Raw genomic sequence first — 15805 nt, forward strand, 5'->3', positions numbered from 1 at the left:
ATGATGTGAAGAATGTGAGAAGATTCTGAAAACTACAAAGCAACATGTTGAGAGAATTGCTTGAGCCCGGGAGCTCCAGGCTGCAGTGAGCCACCATCACGCCACTGCACTCCAGCCTGGGCGACAGAGAGGGACCCTGTGTCTAAAATAAACAAACAAACAAATAAATAAATAAAGTGATATGTGAACGCTGTAAAGTGCTATTGACTTTCATTAATTTAGCTTTTTTCTTAAAATAAAAACTAATTTCTGACTTGAATTAGTTCAGTTTCTATCTCCTGCAGTCACATGCTTGCCCTTATTTTGGTTTGCCTTTATATAGTTTTATGAAAAACAGATACGCCCATCACGGGGAATTAACCACTGAATGATCCTTGAGGAACTGGCTTGTCCTGGGCAAATATCCTTCTAACACCAATTTAAAGGTGGAGGATCTGAGGGTATGTGTTTTCCCTCTTCCTTTGTCTTGTCTTCCAGACTGGATGTTAAACTCCACCAGGCCAATGGCCCTGACCTTTCCCAATTTGTTTGATGCCCACGACCTGGCCCTCGACGGTTGCCTTGCCCTCTAGAGGGACGCAGCAAACGCTTGTCTGAACGTAAGCGGGATAAAGAAGACGCCCCTGCTATGGAGATCAGAGCGCCTACTGAAAAGGAGATTTTAGGGATGTTGTCCTCTAGGTTCTTGAGCTTTCATAGGAAAGCATTTTAATTCACGGTTCAGGCCACCAGCTCAGGGAAGGCCAAGCGCCCTTCTCGGGTCTCGCCTCAGATTTGAGGGGTGCGATGTTCACAGCGCCATTGTCCATCCGCAATGCGGCAGGTGAAACACACTCACCCTATCAAATCATCTTTCCGAGTGGCCGATCAGTCGCTGTGGGCCACGGAAGCCTCGAGGGGATCCAAAGGAGAAAGAACTGCGAGCCTGCAAGCCGATTACTCCTGAACCCTCGGAGAGGCGCGGGGCCTTCTCCCCGGGAGAAGGTCCTTCCCCAGTCAGTTCTGGGCCATATCCTTGGTCCGGAGAAGTGTTGGAGGGAGGTGGGAGTGCGACACCGCTGTAACTTCAGTAAAGGATCCCGCCCTCCCCGCAGGACAGTGGGTGAGAGCGAGGAATTCCTGGTGGGTCTCCTGCGGGACCTAAGCCCGGCTGCACATCCGACTCCGGGCTCCCAGTCTCCTGCTGGGCAATCGGGCGCTAGAGATCACCGGACTTGCGGACAGAAATGGCCCTGGGGTTGGCGCTGGGGGCAGGGAGGAGGGCTGCCGGCGCTCAAGTCCGAGGGGACTGAGAGGAGTTAAAACAAATGTAGACGGACAAACTAAACGCGAGGTCTGGGACTTCGTACAACCGAGCCAAGGAAGGAGTGGGTCCAGAAAAGTGAGACAGCGAGGGGAAATTCAAACTGCGACTAGTGCGGGGCTGGGAAGCCTTCGGCCGGGCCTCCGCGCTTCCAGGGGACGCAGGCCAGGGTGGCGGCCCCGCCGAGGTGAGCCAGAGGGGGCGAGACGGGCGAGTCTGAAGTTGGGAAGGGGTGCGTCCAAGGAGCCAGGTGACCCCCAGGGGTTAGTCTGAAGTGAGAGGGCAAGCCCAAGGTACAGGGAGACAAGGGGAGAGATGAGCCCAAGGGCGTCGGCCCCACTGAAGCAGGACTAGGGGTGCGCCGAGATCAGGTTCCCCGGCGTATCAAGCATCGCGCCGCCGATCCCCGGAGTGTGTTTGTAAAGCTTAAAACGGATCAAGAGGTGGGAGGGGAATGTTCCTAGTGCTGGGGGTGGCCAAGAGAGGACCCTGTGGCTGGTCCGGGCGAGGACACGCCCCTCTGTGGAGGGAGGGGCCTAGAGAAGGGGCTGGGTCCCGGGCGATAGCTGAGGAGCCGAGGGCCAGTTGGCTCCCGGCCTTTAGCTCCAAGAGCTCCAGCTACCCCGAGCCCGAACTTCCGACTTCTGGGACTAAGGCGGCAGCGGGCTGAGCGCTCGGCCACCCCCAGAGTGCGCAGCCCGGGTGGGCTTCACCCGCAGAGCTTAACTTAGGGTCCGGACCCTTCGGGTTGCACCGCCACACTGGGAAAGAGCCGGCTTCGAGCCTCTCCTCTCTGTCTCCAAAGCGCCCTCCCGCCTCCCGGCGCCCCCCATGCACCTGCCGGGCTGCGCGCCAGCCATGGCCGACGGGAGCTTCTCGCTTGCGGGCCACCTGCTCCGCAGCCCAGGAGGGAGCACCTCGCGATTGCACAGTATCGAGGCCATCCTGGGGTTTACCAAGGACGACGGGATCCTCGGCACCTTCCCCGCGGAGCGGGGTGCCCGGGGCGCGAAGGAGCGGGATAGGAGGCTAGGCGCGCGGCCCGCCTGCCCCAAGGCGCCCGAGGGAGGCACCGAGCCCTCCCCGCCGCCAGCCCCGGCGCCGGCCCCAGAGTATGAAGGTGAGTGCTCACCCCTGGCTGTGCGAGGCCCTTCGGGCGCCCGAGCTTAGGAGTTTGCCAGACGAGAGTGTCCCTTCCTTAACTTTTATTAAGGCACCTGGGTGCGGGGTTGGGGACTCCGTTTATGGCGGGAGCTTCCAATTTGCATTCAGAGAAAGCTTAGGACCCCATTGCCGCCCTCACCCCGGACCTCCCCGAGCCATCTCGGAGCCCGCAGGCGGGCTGGCCAGCGCCCACGGCGAGGAGGGGTCGCCCCAAAGGTGTTCTGGGGAGTGTATCTGACCCTCCCGGGCCTCGTCGCCCCAGCCCCTCGCCCCTACTGCCCCAAGGAGCCCGGGGAGGCACGGCCGAGCCCAGGACTGCCCGTCGGGCCAGCCACCGGCGAAGCGAAACTGTCAGAGGAGGAACAGCCCAAGAAAAAGCACCGGCGGAATCGCACGACTTTCACCACGTACCAGCTGCATGAGCTGGAGCGCGCGTTCGAGAAGTCCCACTACCCGGACGTGTACAGCCGCGAGGAGCTGGCCGGCAAGGTCAACCTACCCGAGGTCCGGGTCCAGGTAAAAAGCCCAGGTTGAGAAACTGGGATCCGGGAGGGCCCGAGGCCCAAACTGCAGCCAATGCTTCTCGGAATTCACGGGCGTTCACGCGTTTATTACTGTCCTTCCTCGACTTGGCACGCCCAGAATCCCAAGGGAGAGGCACAGCTCTTCGATGTTCCCTGTGCACCACCCTTCAAGTAGTATGTTCCTGTTTGTAGTAAGAGCTCCCCTTTGGGGGTTTCCCTCTTTTAAGCTCAAAAGAGAAGAAGGGAATGACTTGCAAGATGAAGAAGCCGACAGCTCATTAGACATAGCCAGGAAGGGGTTGGGGATTGCTGTGTGGAAAGGGAATGCAGGTAGGGATCGAAGGTGACAGGATTGGGGCCGCCAATGCCACCCTCGTCACTAACTGCGTATACTGAGTTGAAAACGAAAATCCTGTTTCCTTGCAAAGGGCCTGGCACCTCGCAGTTGAAACTTTGGTCGGATTTGTTTAAGAAACTGACTTTTCCTTTTCTGGTGCACATCCAACCAAACTTCTCGCTGCAAAGGCCTTTTCTTTTTATTGTAAAGAGGTTTTCGCTTTAATTAAAGCTGAATTATCTTTAATCCCTGATCATTAAAATATTTGAAAGCCTTAAATATTTGCTAGTCATCTGTGAAAAATCTGGGAGGATTTCCAAATTGGGAGAGTTTACAGAGGGCTGAAAGACAGACTTTGGGAACAAATTTCACTGCCTCTGAAAGGCAGTGGAACTAAGATGGGATTTTTGTGTGTGTCTAATAAGTTAGATTTCCAGGAAATGAGAATACTCAAGTGTTCGGAGCTTTTATCCATGTCTTAAAAGTAAAAGAGGACAAGCTGCTGCTTTTTTTTTTTCTGCTTAGTTTAAGAGTTGAAAGTAATGAGTAAAAGTCATGGCTTAAAAAATATAATTCCCTAATGTGACTTGGGATTAACCAGCAAGGACAGTTCAATGTCTCCTAATTTGGGGCAGTAAAGCTGCAATGATTTCACTGAAGGGATGGAAATTTTAGCACCTGCTTTCAAGAAAGGAAAGATGGGAGAGGGAACGATACAAGAGAAAGAAGACAGGCAAAGCCTCCCAGTACCCTACAGAATTCAAGCAAAGCAGACTCAGCTCCCTGGGGACCTGAGCTCACCTGCATCCTCCCTCATTACTTGTTCAGGGGTTTTGGCTTCTTCTCTAAGTTGTGAGATTCTTGAGAACAGTGTCTGTGACTTCTTTGTGACCACAGGGCCAGCACAGCACCCAGCATATGGCCATTCTTAACACATGACTATGATGTAATCAGATGGTAGAGATACCAGGCAGGATCTCCCGCACGGAGGGCAGCAGTAGAGCATTGCCATAACCGACCTCAATCCTTCTGTCTATAACCCGGGACACTGGATCTGAAGGCTACAGCTGACAGGCAGGGAAGCTGAGGAGGTGGTGGGACAGGATCCCTCACCAAAATCAGTGTTTCTTTTCTCTACTGTTGGCAAATATCTAATATTTAAGGAAGACTTGAGGCCTTTGATATGCAGCTGAATCTTTTCTGGGATGGTACAGTGTACTTACACTTTTGTTGTTTCTCTTTTTCTCCCTAATTACAACCTCTCACACACTTGCCCTGCGGTGCTTACGTGCTGAATTGCTGTTCTTTCAGCTGTCCTAAGGAGTCCCCCGCCTTTATTGACTGAAAACTACTTTCTCCCTTCTGAGGTTGTGACAATCTCCCCATTTCCTTTCATAAATATAGCACTAAAGCCACCAGTTTGGCTGAAGTTCTTTTGTGTTCTCTACTAAACGGATTCTCTGTCTTGCCTATGAAGGTGGAACTGGTAGTAAAAATGTAATTACACATTTTCCAGCGCTTTTATCAAATCAGTAATGAAGTTTCATTGGAAGAAACCCGACGTTACTCTTGGCAAGAACTTTGTATATGTAAAGAAGAAGAAGCAAAAAACCTTGTCATTGAGCTAAGGTCTTAGGGTAATGTCAAAATAAGCTTTGTAATGTAAAAGTAGATATAATAGACTGGAATGATTATACCCCTTGAAAGTAATAAGAAACAGCAGAAATAGTAAGCAGATATTAATTAAATAAATATGAAAATATTAAAGCAGCAATTCAAATATGCTTGGGGCAAAATAAACCCCACTTGCTCCTATCTAGTTATCATAACCAGTAATCCGTGAAAATACCTGAATTTTAATCCCCATTCTCGTCAGTTACTCTGCTTAACAATATGTATTTATACCTGTATTTAGAGACAAAGGGTAGGTAAAGCAGAGAAAGTCTGAGACCAAACTACAGCAACTTAGAGCTGTACCATACAGGGAAGAAGCAAGTCTAAACTGTTAGGAGGGGCTGCCAACCAGCAGGTCACAGAAAATTGGTGAGATCTCATTTCAAAGTTCTACGATCCGATTGCAAAGTTAAATTCACTTTTTTTCTGAGCTCCTGCTCTGTACTAGGATTTGGAAACAGATACAACCACAGTTATGGATGAGATAAGCAGAGAAAAGGGTGGGACAAAGAGACTCAGAAGAGGCGATAATGGAGAGAAGAGGCAAAAAAGAAAAAAAAAAGAAAAAAAAAGGTGGAAAAGAAAAGAGAATGCTAGGTGGGAGGAGTCGGAGTGGGTGGAAGGAAGAAGATCCGGGCCTCCGCTCTGCAGGTGCCTAACAGTTGCGCCCCTAGTTTTATCTGAGGAGGAGGGAGTGGAACCTGCCCGGCTGAATGGGCTCAGGGTTGGGGATCAGCGGCCTCAGCCTCCGATGCCTCCCGACAGCCCCTGTGCTCTCTCCTGCAGGTGTGGTTCCAGAACCGACGGGCTAAGTGGCGGCGGCAGGAGAAGCTGGAAGTGTCCTCCATGAAGCTGCAGGATTCGCCCCTCCTCTCCTTCAGCCGCTCTCCGCCCTCGGCGACACTGTCGCCCCTCGGAGCGGGCCCGGGCAGCAGTGGCGGGCCGGCTGGGGGCGCGCTGCCGCTGGAGTCCTGGCTGGGGCCGCCGCTGCCGGGCGGGGGCGCCACGGCGCTGCAGAGCCTGCCGGGCTTTGGGCCGCCGGCGCAGAGCCTGCCTGCCAGTTACACGCCGCCGCCGCCGCCGCCGCCGCCCTTCCTGAACTCCCCACCGCTGGGCCCCGGCCTGCAGCCTCTTGCGCCGCCGCCGCCCTCCTACCCGTGCGGGCCCGGCTTCGGGGATAAGTTCCCGCTGGACGAGGCGGACCCGCGCAACAGCAGCATCGCGGCGCTGCGTCTGAAAGCCAAGGAGCACATCCAGGCCATCGGGAAGCCGTGGCAGGCCCTCTAGGGGTACTGGGGACCGTCTTGGGAGCCGACCCCGGGCCGAGCGCACCGTATCCACATCCTCTCTACCAGGGACCCCCCCACTCGGCCCCTCTTTTCCTATCGCCTGCAAGCCCCCCGCCAGGCATACCATGCGCCTGCTCCCGACGCACGGGAAGAAGGGCGACTTTCAGGCTTGAGGAGAGGCTCTCTGGCCGCCTCAACACATTTCGCGGACCTCAGCCCAGCAGCTGGAGGGCAACAAGCTGCCGGGCCCCGCTGGCCACGCCGCTCCCATCCCCGCAGGCGCTGGAGCCTCTAGGCCCAAACAGGCTGAAGCTTCTGAACTTGGCCATTCCCAGGAGACTTGGAGATCCCCAGATAATCGTAACAGGGAAGCAGGGGCGGCGGAAAAATAGAGGTTGAGGAACTTTTGTATAGGTAGTTTCAAAGTATTTGAGAGGAGAATTAAAGGCATGCTTGTTTTGTTTCGACTCTGTTTAAGCACGCTTAGGACTTGGGGAGAGGAGTGAATATGGGGGTTCGGGAGGAGGGCGCGCTGATGGACAGGGTGCGTTAGGGAAAGAGGAGGACTGAGAAGCAGCTCAGGGTTCTCCCGTGAAAATTCTAGGGACACTTCGCTGCACCAGAGAATCGTTCCCATTCGGAACGCTTCGGCGGCCTAGACCCGAGGCGCCCTTCCCTGGAGCGGATGTGCGCGCGTGGGGTCCGGAGTGGAAGGGGCTAAGGTTCAGCCACTAGCGCGTTCCCAGATCCCCCGCTAGCCCCATAGTCCAGCGGCAGCTGATACTTTGAAGTCTGACTTTAATAGAAAGCGTCAAGACCAATTTCCCTAGGACGAGACGAAGTGTCCCCCGGCCCCTGGCGTCCCCGCTCTCCTAAGGGCTCCTCTCAGCTCACCAGGTAGATCTCCGGTTCAGTGCCAGTTCCTAACACCCAGGACTGGTGACTAGCGGTACAAGCACTGAGACAAAGAGATGCTTTTCCTTTTCGGAGCCGCGAGACTCTAACCTCCCCAACTCGCTCCACACTCGCCAACCCAGAGTTGGGCAAAAGGCGAGTCTGGTGAGGTGCCGTGCTCGGAGAGCGTCCTGGAGCGCCCTGCGGCACCGCCCCGAGGACTAGTTCTTGCGGGCGTGCCCTGGACAGTATCTGCAGTTCTTTGGCGCCGGTTCTAGGGCGAGGAAGGAATCCCGAAATCTCAGCCCGCTTCACAAGCTCCTGAGACTCTCGGAAGGAGAGTCCCGGACTTCCGTCTGAGCGTGCTCGATATCCACCGTTGACACTGGAAGCTGGGCCACGGCCAGCAGAACCTGGATGCCTGCCAACAAGTCCTCGCCACACCCCACCCCACTCCACCCCCGTCTACCCCACAACCCCCGTCCCTAAGCGTGCTTTCGGGATGATGCCGCCAGAGCCTTAATTAGCGTCAACTGGCTACTGTCTGTACCTGTAAAAGTTTTGTGTAAAGTACCAAGACCCTGGCATGACCAAATATGGATTGTAATCACGGTCCCCCTTTCCCCGAAATTCCCTGACTGTTCTTCGGTTCCTGAAACCGACTTGGGAAAAGGATGACCACACTGGAGCTGGAAGTAGGGGAAGCCTCATCATAGTTTCCAGTCCTTTCTCTGCGGGTTCTGAGAGGCTATTACATAACCAGGGCTGTGTACCCCTAGACCTCCAGCTGGTGCCTTGCACACAGTAGGCTGATGAGTAAAAATTTACTGAATAAATTATTTCCCCCAAGAGGTAGGGAGTAATATCTGCACTTTCCCTCACAGGTATGTCTCCTTGCGGGAGACGAATGGAGTAGCCCATGTGCTATCACCTCTTAGCAAGAAAACAAAACAAAACAAAACCAGAATGAGTGTTTGGCCTATCATTTGTTTCATCCTTTCATTCCCTAAGGATGATTTATTTACAGAACTTCCCACTTCATGGGCTCCAAGTGAGTACCACACTTGCCCTGTCCTCCTTCTTATCGCAGTCTTGGGCATCTGTGACCTTGAGCATGCCACCATCAACATCTTCTTCACTTCCCTTAGATCATTGCCAAGATTATCCATTTCGTCTCCTCTGTGCTGTTTTTCCGTTCTTTCCCTATGTTTTTCTGCTACTTCCACTTCATCTTCTACTGTTTAGTTTCAGATGATAATAGATTTTCTTCTAAACCATCTCTCCAGGCATCAACAGAGTGAGCCCTACCCAGATTTCAGAGACAAGCCCTTGGAAAATGATGACAAAAATATCAATAGCTAATGATCATTGAAGGCTTACTATGTGCCAGCACTCTTCTGAGAGGTTTACGTCTACTGGCTCAGTTAAGCCTCACCACAATTCTGCCAAGAAGATACAATTAGCCCCATTTTATAAATGAGGAGACTGAGGCACGGAGAGCTTGTCCCAGTTTACACTGTTTCTAAGTATTTAGGACTGAAATAACCAGAAGCGTCCATCACAGTGCGTGTTGGAAAAACATTGCTGATAAGTGCTCCTTATATCAATTCTACCACAGCTCATTAGGCCATATTGGGAACAGAGATCCTGGGTGGTGAGCACTAGCTGTGCTTTCCCGAGCCTCCTGGAGAGATCTGCACACAGCATCTGCCCCAGGGTTCCCCCGTCCCCAAGCCCCGCAGGGCAGCTCTGAGGGTGGGAGATTCACTGCCAGCTCCAGGAGTAGGGGTGCAGATGGGGCGGGAATCCAGTACTTAACTCTGATTGGAGGTGAGCAGCTTGTGATAAAGAGCATTAAAACCCCGACGGCCCTGCAATACTTGGGGCCTCTCAGCTCAAGCCCATGGCTAGAGAATACTCTTTGCAGAGGCGCCGGCCGAAGTTGGGGCACAAGCTTCCAAAACTAGACTGTTGGCTCTGTCTAGGACGGGCATGAGGCTTTCAGGGACCTCGAGGGAAGCCTGCATCACTTTCCCAAGAATCACATTCAATGGTTCTTGAATCTTCCCTAATGAGTTTGCAGGTTTGGCTCAGGCGATGCCACCAGTGCCCATAGAAGGAAAACAAGAACCACACGGGTCTTACGAGGTTCCAGAAAAAGGCACCGTGCTGCTCCAAGAACAGACCTAGGGCAAGCCTCGATTGGTTTCAGTCAATTCAAGAGGTCTGGAGATGCTTCCTTCCCAAACCCGGACAATGTCTGCTCTGCCCGGCCCTAGGAGGAAAGCAAGCGGGTCTGTAGACCCGGATCCTCTTCTGTTCTTGTGAACCAGGTTGGGCGGGGCTCTCAGACAACGAGGGCGGGGCGGGGAAGGACGCCGCGGATTGGACCGCGCGGAGAGAAGGGCAGAGTCAGACACTGCCGGGGAGGTGAGTTGCTGACAGCTCTTTGAGCCTCAGGGAACCTCCGCTGACCCAGAGAGCTGGAGCCTGCCGGGAGCGAACCTCCCCGGTGATCGTGGCCACCATCAGCCAGCCCCACGGCAGTTTTTGTTTTGTTTTGTTACAGACAGGGTCTCGCTCGGCGCCGAGGCTGGAGTGCAGTGGCGCAATCATAGCTCATTGCAGCCTCAACCTCCCAGCCTCAAGCGATCCTTCTGCCTCAGCCTCTCGAGTAGCTGGGACCACAGGCGCGCGCCACCACGCCCGGCTAATGATTTTTGTTTTCACTTTTTTGTAGAGACGAGGGTCCACTATGTGTGCCAGGCTGACCTCCAACTTCTGGCCTTAAGCGACCCTCTCGCCTCGAAATCCCAAAGCGTTGGGATTACAGGCGTGAGCCACCGCGCCTGTCGGAGCATTTTAAGTTTTGCGTTTTTCCCGTTCTGGAGCATTCTCTGTGCGCGAGGGCGGCGTGTCCATAGTGCGCGCCATGGCTCCCGGCTTCTGTTGGCGATGCTCGCAATCCAATTTCTTTCCTGCACGGACGCAGGGGACTGAGGGTTCGGCCTCTCTGGATTCCTGGGCTCCAGAGGCTCGACGTTAAGAGAACAACTGTAGGATCGCGGAGGCGCCCTCACTCTGGGTGCTGGGGTTCGGCGCTGCGGCCCTGGACCGGTCCAGGCTTTGTATCCCTAGTGGATTTCCTAGTTCCGAACCCAGTTCTGTCCCCTGCCGGTCTGAGCCCCCACCTGCGCTCCTCAGGAGGGTGATCCGGGCTGGTGAGGGTGGGATGGGGTGGAGGGACTAGAAGAGAACCCCCAAGAGGGGAGGGCTTTGACCAGAGGTCAGCAATTAAACTGGGACCACCCTGCTGAATTTATTTATCCTAAATATATATTTAATGTTTGGGGAATGGGAATTGTCAAACTAGTGGAGACAATCCCTATCTGTCCCCTACACCGCCCCAGTTAATCTAGAATCTGGTGAGGGTAGAGGGAAGGTCAATTCCTCCCTCTGTAGTCCAAATTCACCGGCTAGTTCAAAGTCTTTGCGGAGACCACCGGAGCCCACGCGCAGGAAGCGGTGGTTGGGGGCGGCAAGAGAGTCCAGGACCCCCAACTCAGCTTCCAGAGAGACAGACAGCGCGTTCCCCACAGGGTCGGCGTACGGTGAGGGCACCCTGGGTGCGGACCCGAGAGCCCTGGCGGTTTCAGGATGAGATGCTCTCCCCATCATCCACCCCTTCCAGCTCCGCCCCTCACCCCAGGCTCCCAGCCCCACTCCCAGCCTCGCCCAGTCCGCTTCTCCAGCCTCCATCCCAAGAGCTCCTTTTCACCAGCAGAATCTTGTTACATGAATGGAATCTAAGCCTCTAGAAGGTGGGCAGGGAAAGACTGTCAGGGAAAATAAAATTAAAAATTAATTTATTAAAATACAATTAAAGTAATTAAAAGCTGCACTTCTCTGCTCGGGTAGACGGAGCTCCGCACTCCCCCTTGGTGCCTTCTTGCCCTCCTGGGAAAGGCGAGACCCCGCAGCGCCAGACGGGCGCACCCGACCCTTGTGGAGGCGGATGGTGTTCTCTGTGACCTTGTCGTCCCTTTTATTGGGGACAGGTTCTAATAATCTGGCCTCCGCTTGTTAACTGTACAATAGTGGGCAGAGTTAATGACTCATTAGTGATTAATGCCTTTACCACGCCTTAATTGCTCACTATAAAATCCCTTTGGTAAACTGGATTAAATCATCTAGATCCTTGGCCACGTCTCCCCCAACCCTGGCAGAGGCGGAGACTGCTGGGTTCCCCAGCACCCTGCACCTGTCAGCTTTTTAATGGCAGGTGCAGTGGCAGCTCCTCTGCCTGGGAGTCAGGAGATCTGTGGCCCAGTCATGACTGTGACATTGCCTGTTAGTGGGACCTGAAACAGGGTACTGTCAACAAACCTCACTGGAGCACTAGGTCTCTAAGATCTCTCCTCCCTCGTTACTTCACCACAGACACCGAAAACGTGACAGCTCATTTGAGAAGCAGCTTTCCTCTGCTCTGTGCTTAGTATAAGTGTGTGTGTTTATGTTAGTGGGTTCTGAATGAATTGCATACAAGGATGTCTTCCCTTCCAAAGTTGTCTGCAAAATGTTTTTTTCCAATCCTAACAGTGGCTGGATGCTGTAGTCTCTCCAGAGATATTTTTTTAAAAAATGAGTCTCTAGTTGTGTTCTTTCTCGTACCATCTTAACTTCCTGCTGTCTTTATCTAATCTGCAGACTGTTAGAAAACATGGTGGGCCTAGCCAGGCATGGTGGCGGGCACTGTAATCCCAGCTACTCCGGAGGCTGAGGCAGGAGAATCTCTTGAATTGCAGTGAACCGAGATCACGCCACTGCGCTCCAGTCTGGGCAACAGAGCAAGACTCTGTCTTTCAACAAGACTCTGTCTTAAAACACACACACACATACACCCCATGGTGAGTCTGTAATGATAAAGTCCCAACACTTAAGCAGCATGGCCTAAGGAGGGGAAATAAGGACCCAACTGTACATAAATTTCCAAATGCCTACTGGTTTTCTCCACCTGAACATTCCAGAAGCTATCTCAAAACAAATGTGTTCAAATAAAATCTTCTTTTTTGCTCTGTAGGCTCCTAAAAGCTCCTTAAAAGCCTTGTTCCTCTTTCAGCATTTACATGCATCCAATGGATATGATAATAATTATTTTTTAGAGTAATTCTTAACCCCTCGAGGTAAGTTATATCCCAATTTCCTTTCTACCTTATTTCTCAGCCATATATCTTCCAAATTTTAGCTGATCACTTGGATGTCTTGAATAAAGACATTTCCCAGCTTCCCTTTCCATTAGATGTGATTAAATAATGACCTATGTCACGTAAGGGAAAACCCTTCTTATGCCCCTCCCCCGCAGTCTGTTGGCTCTGAGGCAGGTGTGATGCAGGTGCTGGGGCAGCCATCTTGGCCCATGCCATGAAGTCACACTGAAGATGTTGAGCAGCAGCATAGAAGAGATCCAGGTCCCTGGCTGGGAGCAGTGGCTCATGCCTGTAATCCCAACAATTTGGGAGGCTGAAGCGGGCAGATCACTTAAGGTCAGGAGTTCGAGACTAGCTTGGCCAAGATGGTGAAACCCCATTTCTACTAAAAACACAAAAATTAACCTGGCATGGTGGAGGGCGCTTGTCTTCCCAGCTACTGGGAAGCCTGAGGCAGGAGAATCGCTTGAACCTGGGAGGCAGAAGTTGTGCCACTGCATTCTAGCCTAGGTGACAGAATGAGACTCTATCTCAAAAAAAAAAAAAAGAAAGAAAGAAAAGATAGGCTGGGCATGGTGGCTCATGCCTATAATCCTAGCACTTTGGGAGGCCAAGGTGAGTGTATCACCTGAGGTCAGAAGTTCGAGATCAGCCTGGTCAACATGGTGAAACTGCATCTCTACTAAAAATACAAAAATTAGGCGGGCTTGGTGGTGCATGCCTGTAATCCCAGCTACTCCGGAGGCTGAGGCAGGAGAATCACTTAAACCCAGTAGGCAGAGGTTGCAGTGAGCCGAGATGGTGCCACTGCACTCCAGCCTAGGCAATAGAATGAGACTCCGTCAAAAAAAAAAAAAAAAAAAAAAAGATCCAGATCCAAGTTGATGACACTGTAGAGCACCACACTAGCTCTGTACTACTACCCGGGCTCTGTTTTGATCCTAATTTTTAGGGTCACTATCAGACATACCTAAATCCAATTTCTTTCTTTCAACCCTTATATGCAGTCAAGTACTTAGGCCCATCAGCTTTACTTCAGAATGTCTCCTGTATTCACCTACCTGTGCTTTTCCTCTCCCTGCCAGTTTCCCTGTTCGGGTCTTTATCATCTCACTCATGCTGCATGGCCTCCCGTGGCATGCAGTGCTTCTGTTATGGCAGCACTTCCTGCATCTAGGCCCATTTTATGGTATTTCTTTCTTAATTAATTGAGGCCCCCCACCCCGCCTCTCTCTCTCTCTCTCCCTCTCTCAGACAGAATCTCACTCTGTCACCCAGACTGGAGTGCAATGGTATGATCTCAGCTCACTGCAACCTCCATTTCCCGACTTCAAGTAATTCTGCTGCCTCAGCCTCCTGAGTAGCTGGGATTACAGGAATGTGACACCACACCTGACTATTTTTGGTATTTTTAGTACAGACAGGGTTTCACCATGTTGGTCAGGCTGGTCTAGAACTCCTAACCTCAAGTGATTCGCCTGCCTTGGCTTCCCAAAGTGCTGGAATTACAGGCATGAGCCACTGCGCCTGGCTAAACTTTATTTTCAAAGAACCTCTTCAGTCTGTTGCTTCCAAAGAGCCTGGCTATCTTTCTTTTGCTAAGCTTTGGAGCTATAAAAATACAGCCTCCACATTGGTCTCCTTATTCCTCAATCGTTTCAATCTATCTTTCACACTGTAGTCAGAATTAGTTGTCTCAAACAATTCCTCTGCTTAAAAACAATTTCTTATGGCCTATGGAAGAAGAGCCAAGCTCCTAAGGATGACATCTGAGCTTCTCCCAAATTTGACCTCATCTATCTTTCCAGGCTTGTGACTGGCATTCACACTCTACCTTCTTTCTCTCCTCATTCTCTGTACAAATGACATCAGTGCACTCTGATTTTCACTGGACCGCCACATACTTTTTCACTTTGAGGTTTTGAACTTTAGAACAAATAAATGAGTTCAGCTAGGTTACAGGATACGAGATCAATATGCAAAATTCAATTGTATTTCTATGTAACTGCAATGAGCAATCCAAAAACGAAATAAGGGAAACAATTCCAACCACAATAACACCAAAAAGAATAGAATAGGAATACATATAACAAAAAGTTCAAAACCTAGACTGTGAACTACAAAACTTTGTTAAAAGAAGTAAAAGATCTAAATAAATAGACAAACATCCCATGTGCAAGGATCAGAAGACAACATTGTTAGGAGAGTGATAGTCCCGAACTGATCTGCAGGTTCAACATGATCCCTATTAGAATCCCAGATAACTTCCCTGTACAAATTAACAAGCTGATTCCAAAATCTATGTGGAATTTTAAGGAACCCAGCATATCCAAAAATAATACTGAAAAAGAATCAAGAGGATTCACAGTGCCTGATTTCAAAACTTACTACAAAGCAATAGTAATCAAGATATTGTGATACTGGTATAAGAACTGTCACATAGATCAATTGAAAGAATAGAATCCATACATAAGCCCAAACATCTGTGGCCAATTGATTTTCAAAAAGGGTGCCAATGCCATTAAATGAGGAAACAATGGTCCTTTCAATTGGAATAACTGGATATACACATGAAGAGAATGAGGCTGGAACCTTACCTCACACCACATACAAAAATTAACTCAAAATAGATAAACTACCTAAATGTAAGAGTAAAAAACTACAAAACTCTTAGAAGAAGACATGGGGTAAATTTTTTCATGATCATGGATTATGGCAAAAGAGTCTTAAATATGATACCAAAAAAAGGCAACAAAAGAAAAAATTGATAAAATGGATTTCATTGAAATTTCACACATGTGTGCTTCAGAGGACACCATTAACAAAGTGAAAGGACAACCCACAGGATGGACGAAAATATTTGCAAATCATATATCACATAAGGAACTCATTTCTAGCACATATAAATAACACTTGCAACTCGATAATAAAAGGATCAGTAACCCAGTTTTATAATGGGCAAAGGACCTGTATAGATATTTCTCAAAGAAGATATATAAATAACCAATAAGCACAAGAAAAAAATACTTGACATAATTAGTCACCAGAGAAATGCAAAACAAAATCACAGTGAGATACCATGACACACACATTAGGATGGCTAGAATAAAAAAGGTAGCAAGAAGTATTGGTGAGAATATGGAAAATTGGAACCCTCATATACTGTTGATGGTAATATAAAATGGGCCAGCCACCTAGAAAACATTCTGGCAGTTCTTCCAATGAGTGACACAGAATTACTCCATGACCCAGCAACTCCACTCCCAGGTAAGATACACCCAAGAGAAATGAAAACAGTATGGTCACACAGAAACGTGCACATGAATGTTTATAATAGCAGTATTCATAATAGTCAAAAGGTGGGAGCAACTCAATGCTCATCAGCAGATGACCTGATAAAATGTGGTACATCC

At 50.7% G+C, this 15805-nt stretch overlaps 1 protein-coding gene across 1 annotated transcript; it reads left to right on the top strand.

Annotated features, from left to right (window-relative positions):
* Positions 1-1843: 1843 nt before the first annotated feature.
* Positions 1844-8146, top strand: RAX (retina and anterior neural fold homeobox). Its single transcript, XM_008013918.3, has 3 exons — positions 1844-2423; positions 2730-2983; positions 5789-8146. Exons 1-3 carry the CDS (start codon positions 2135-2137, stop codon positions 6287-6289), a joined length of 1044 nt encoding a protein of 347 aa, XP_008012109.1. The 5' UTR covers positions 1844-2134; the 3' UTR covers positions 6290-8146.
* The last annotated feature ends 7659 nt before the right edge of the window (positions 8147-15805 follow it).

Source organism: Chlorocebus sabaeus, chromosome 18 (genome assembly GCF_047675955.1).
Source record: "Chlorocebus sabaeus isolate Y175 chromosome 18, mChlSab1.0.hap1, whole genome shotgun sequence".
NCBI lineage: Eukaryota > Metazoa > Chordata > Mammalia > Primates > Cercopithecidae > Chlorocebus > Chlorocebus sabaeus.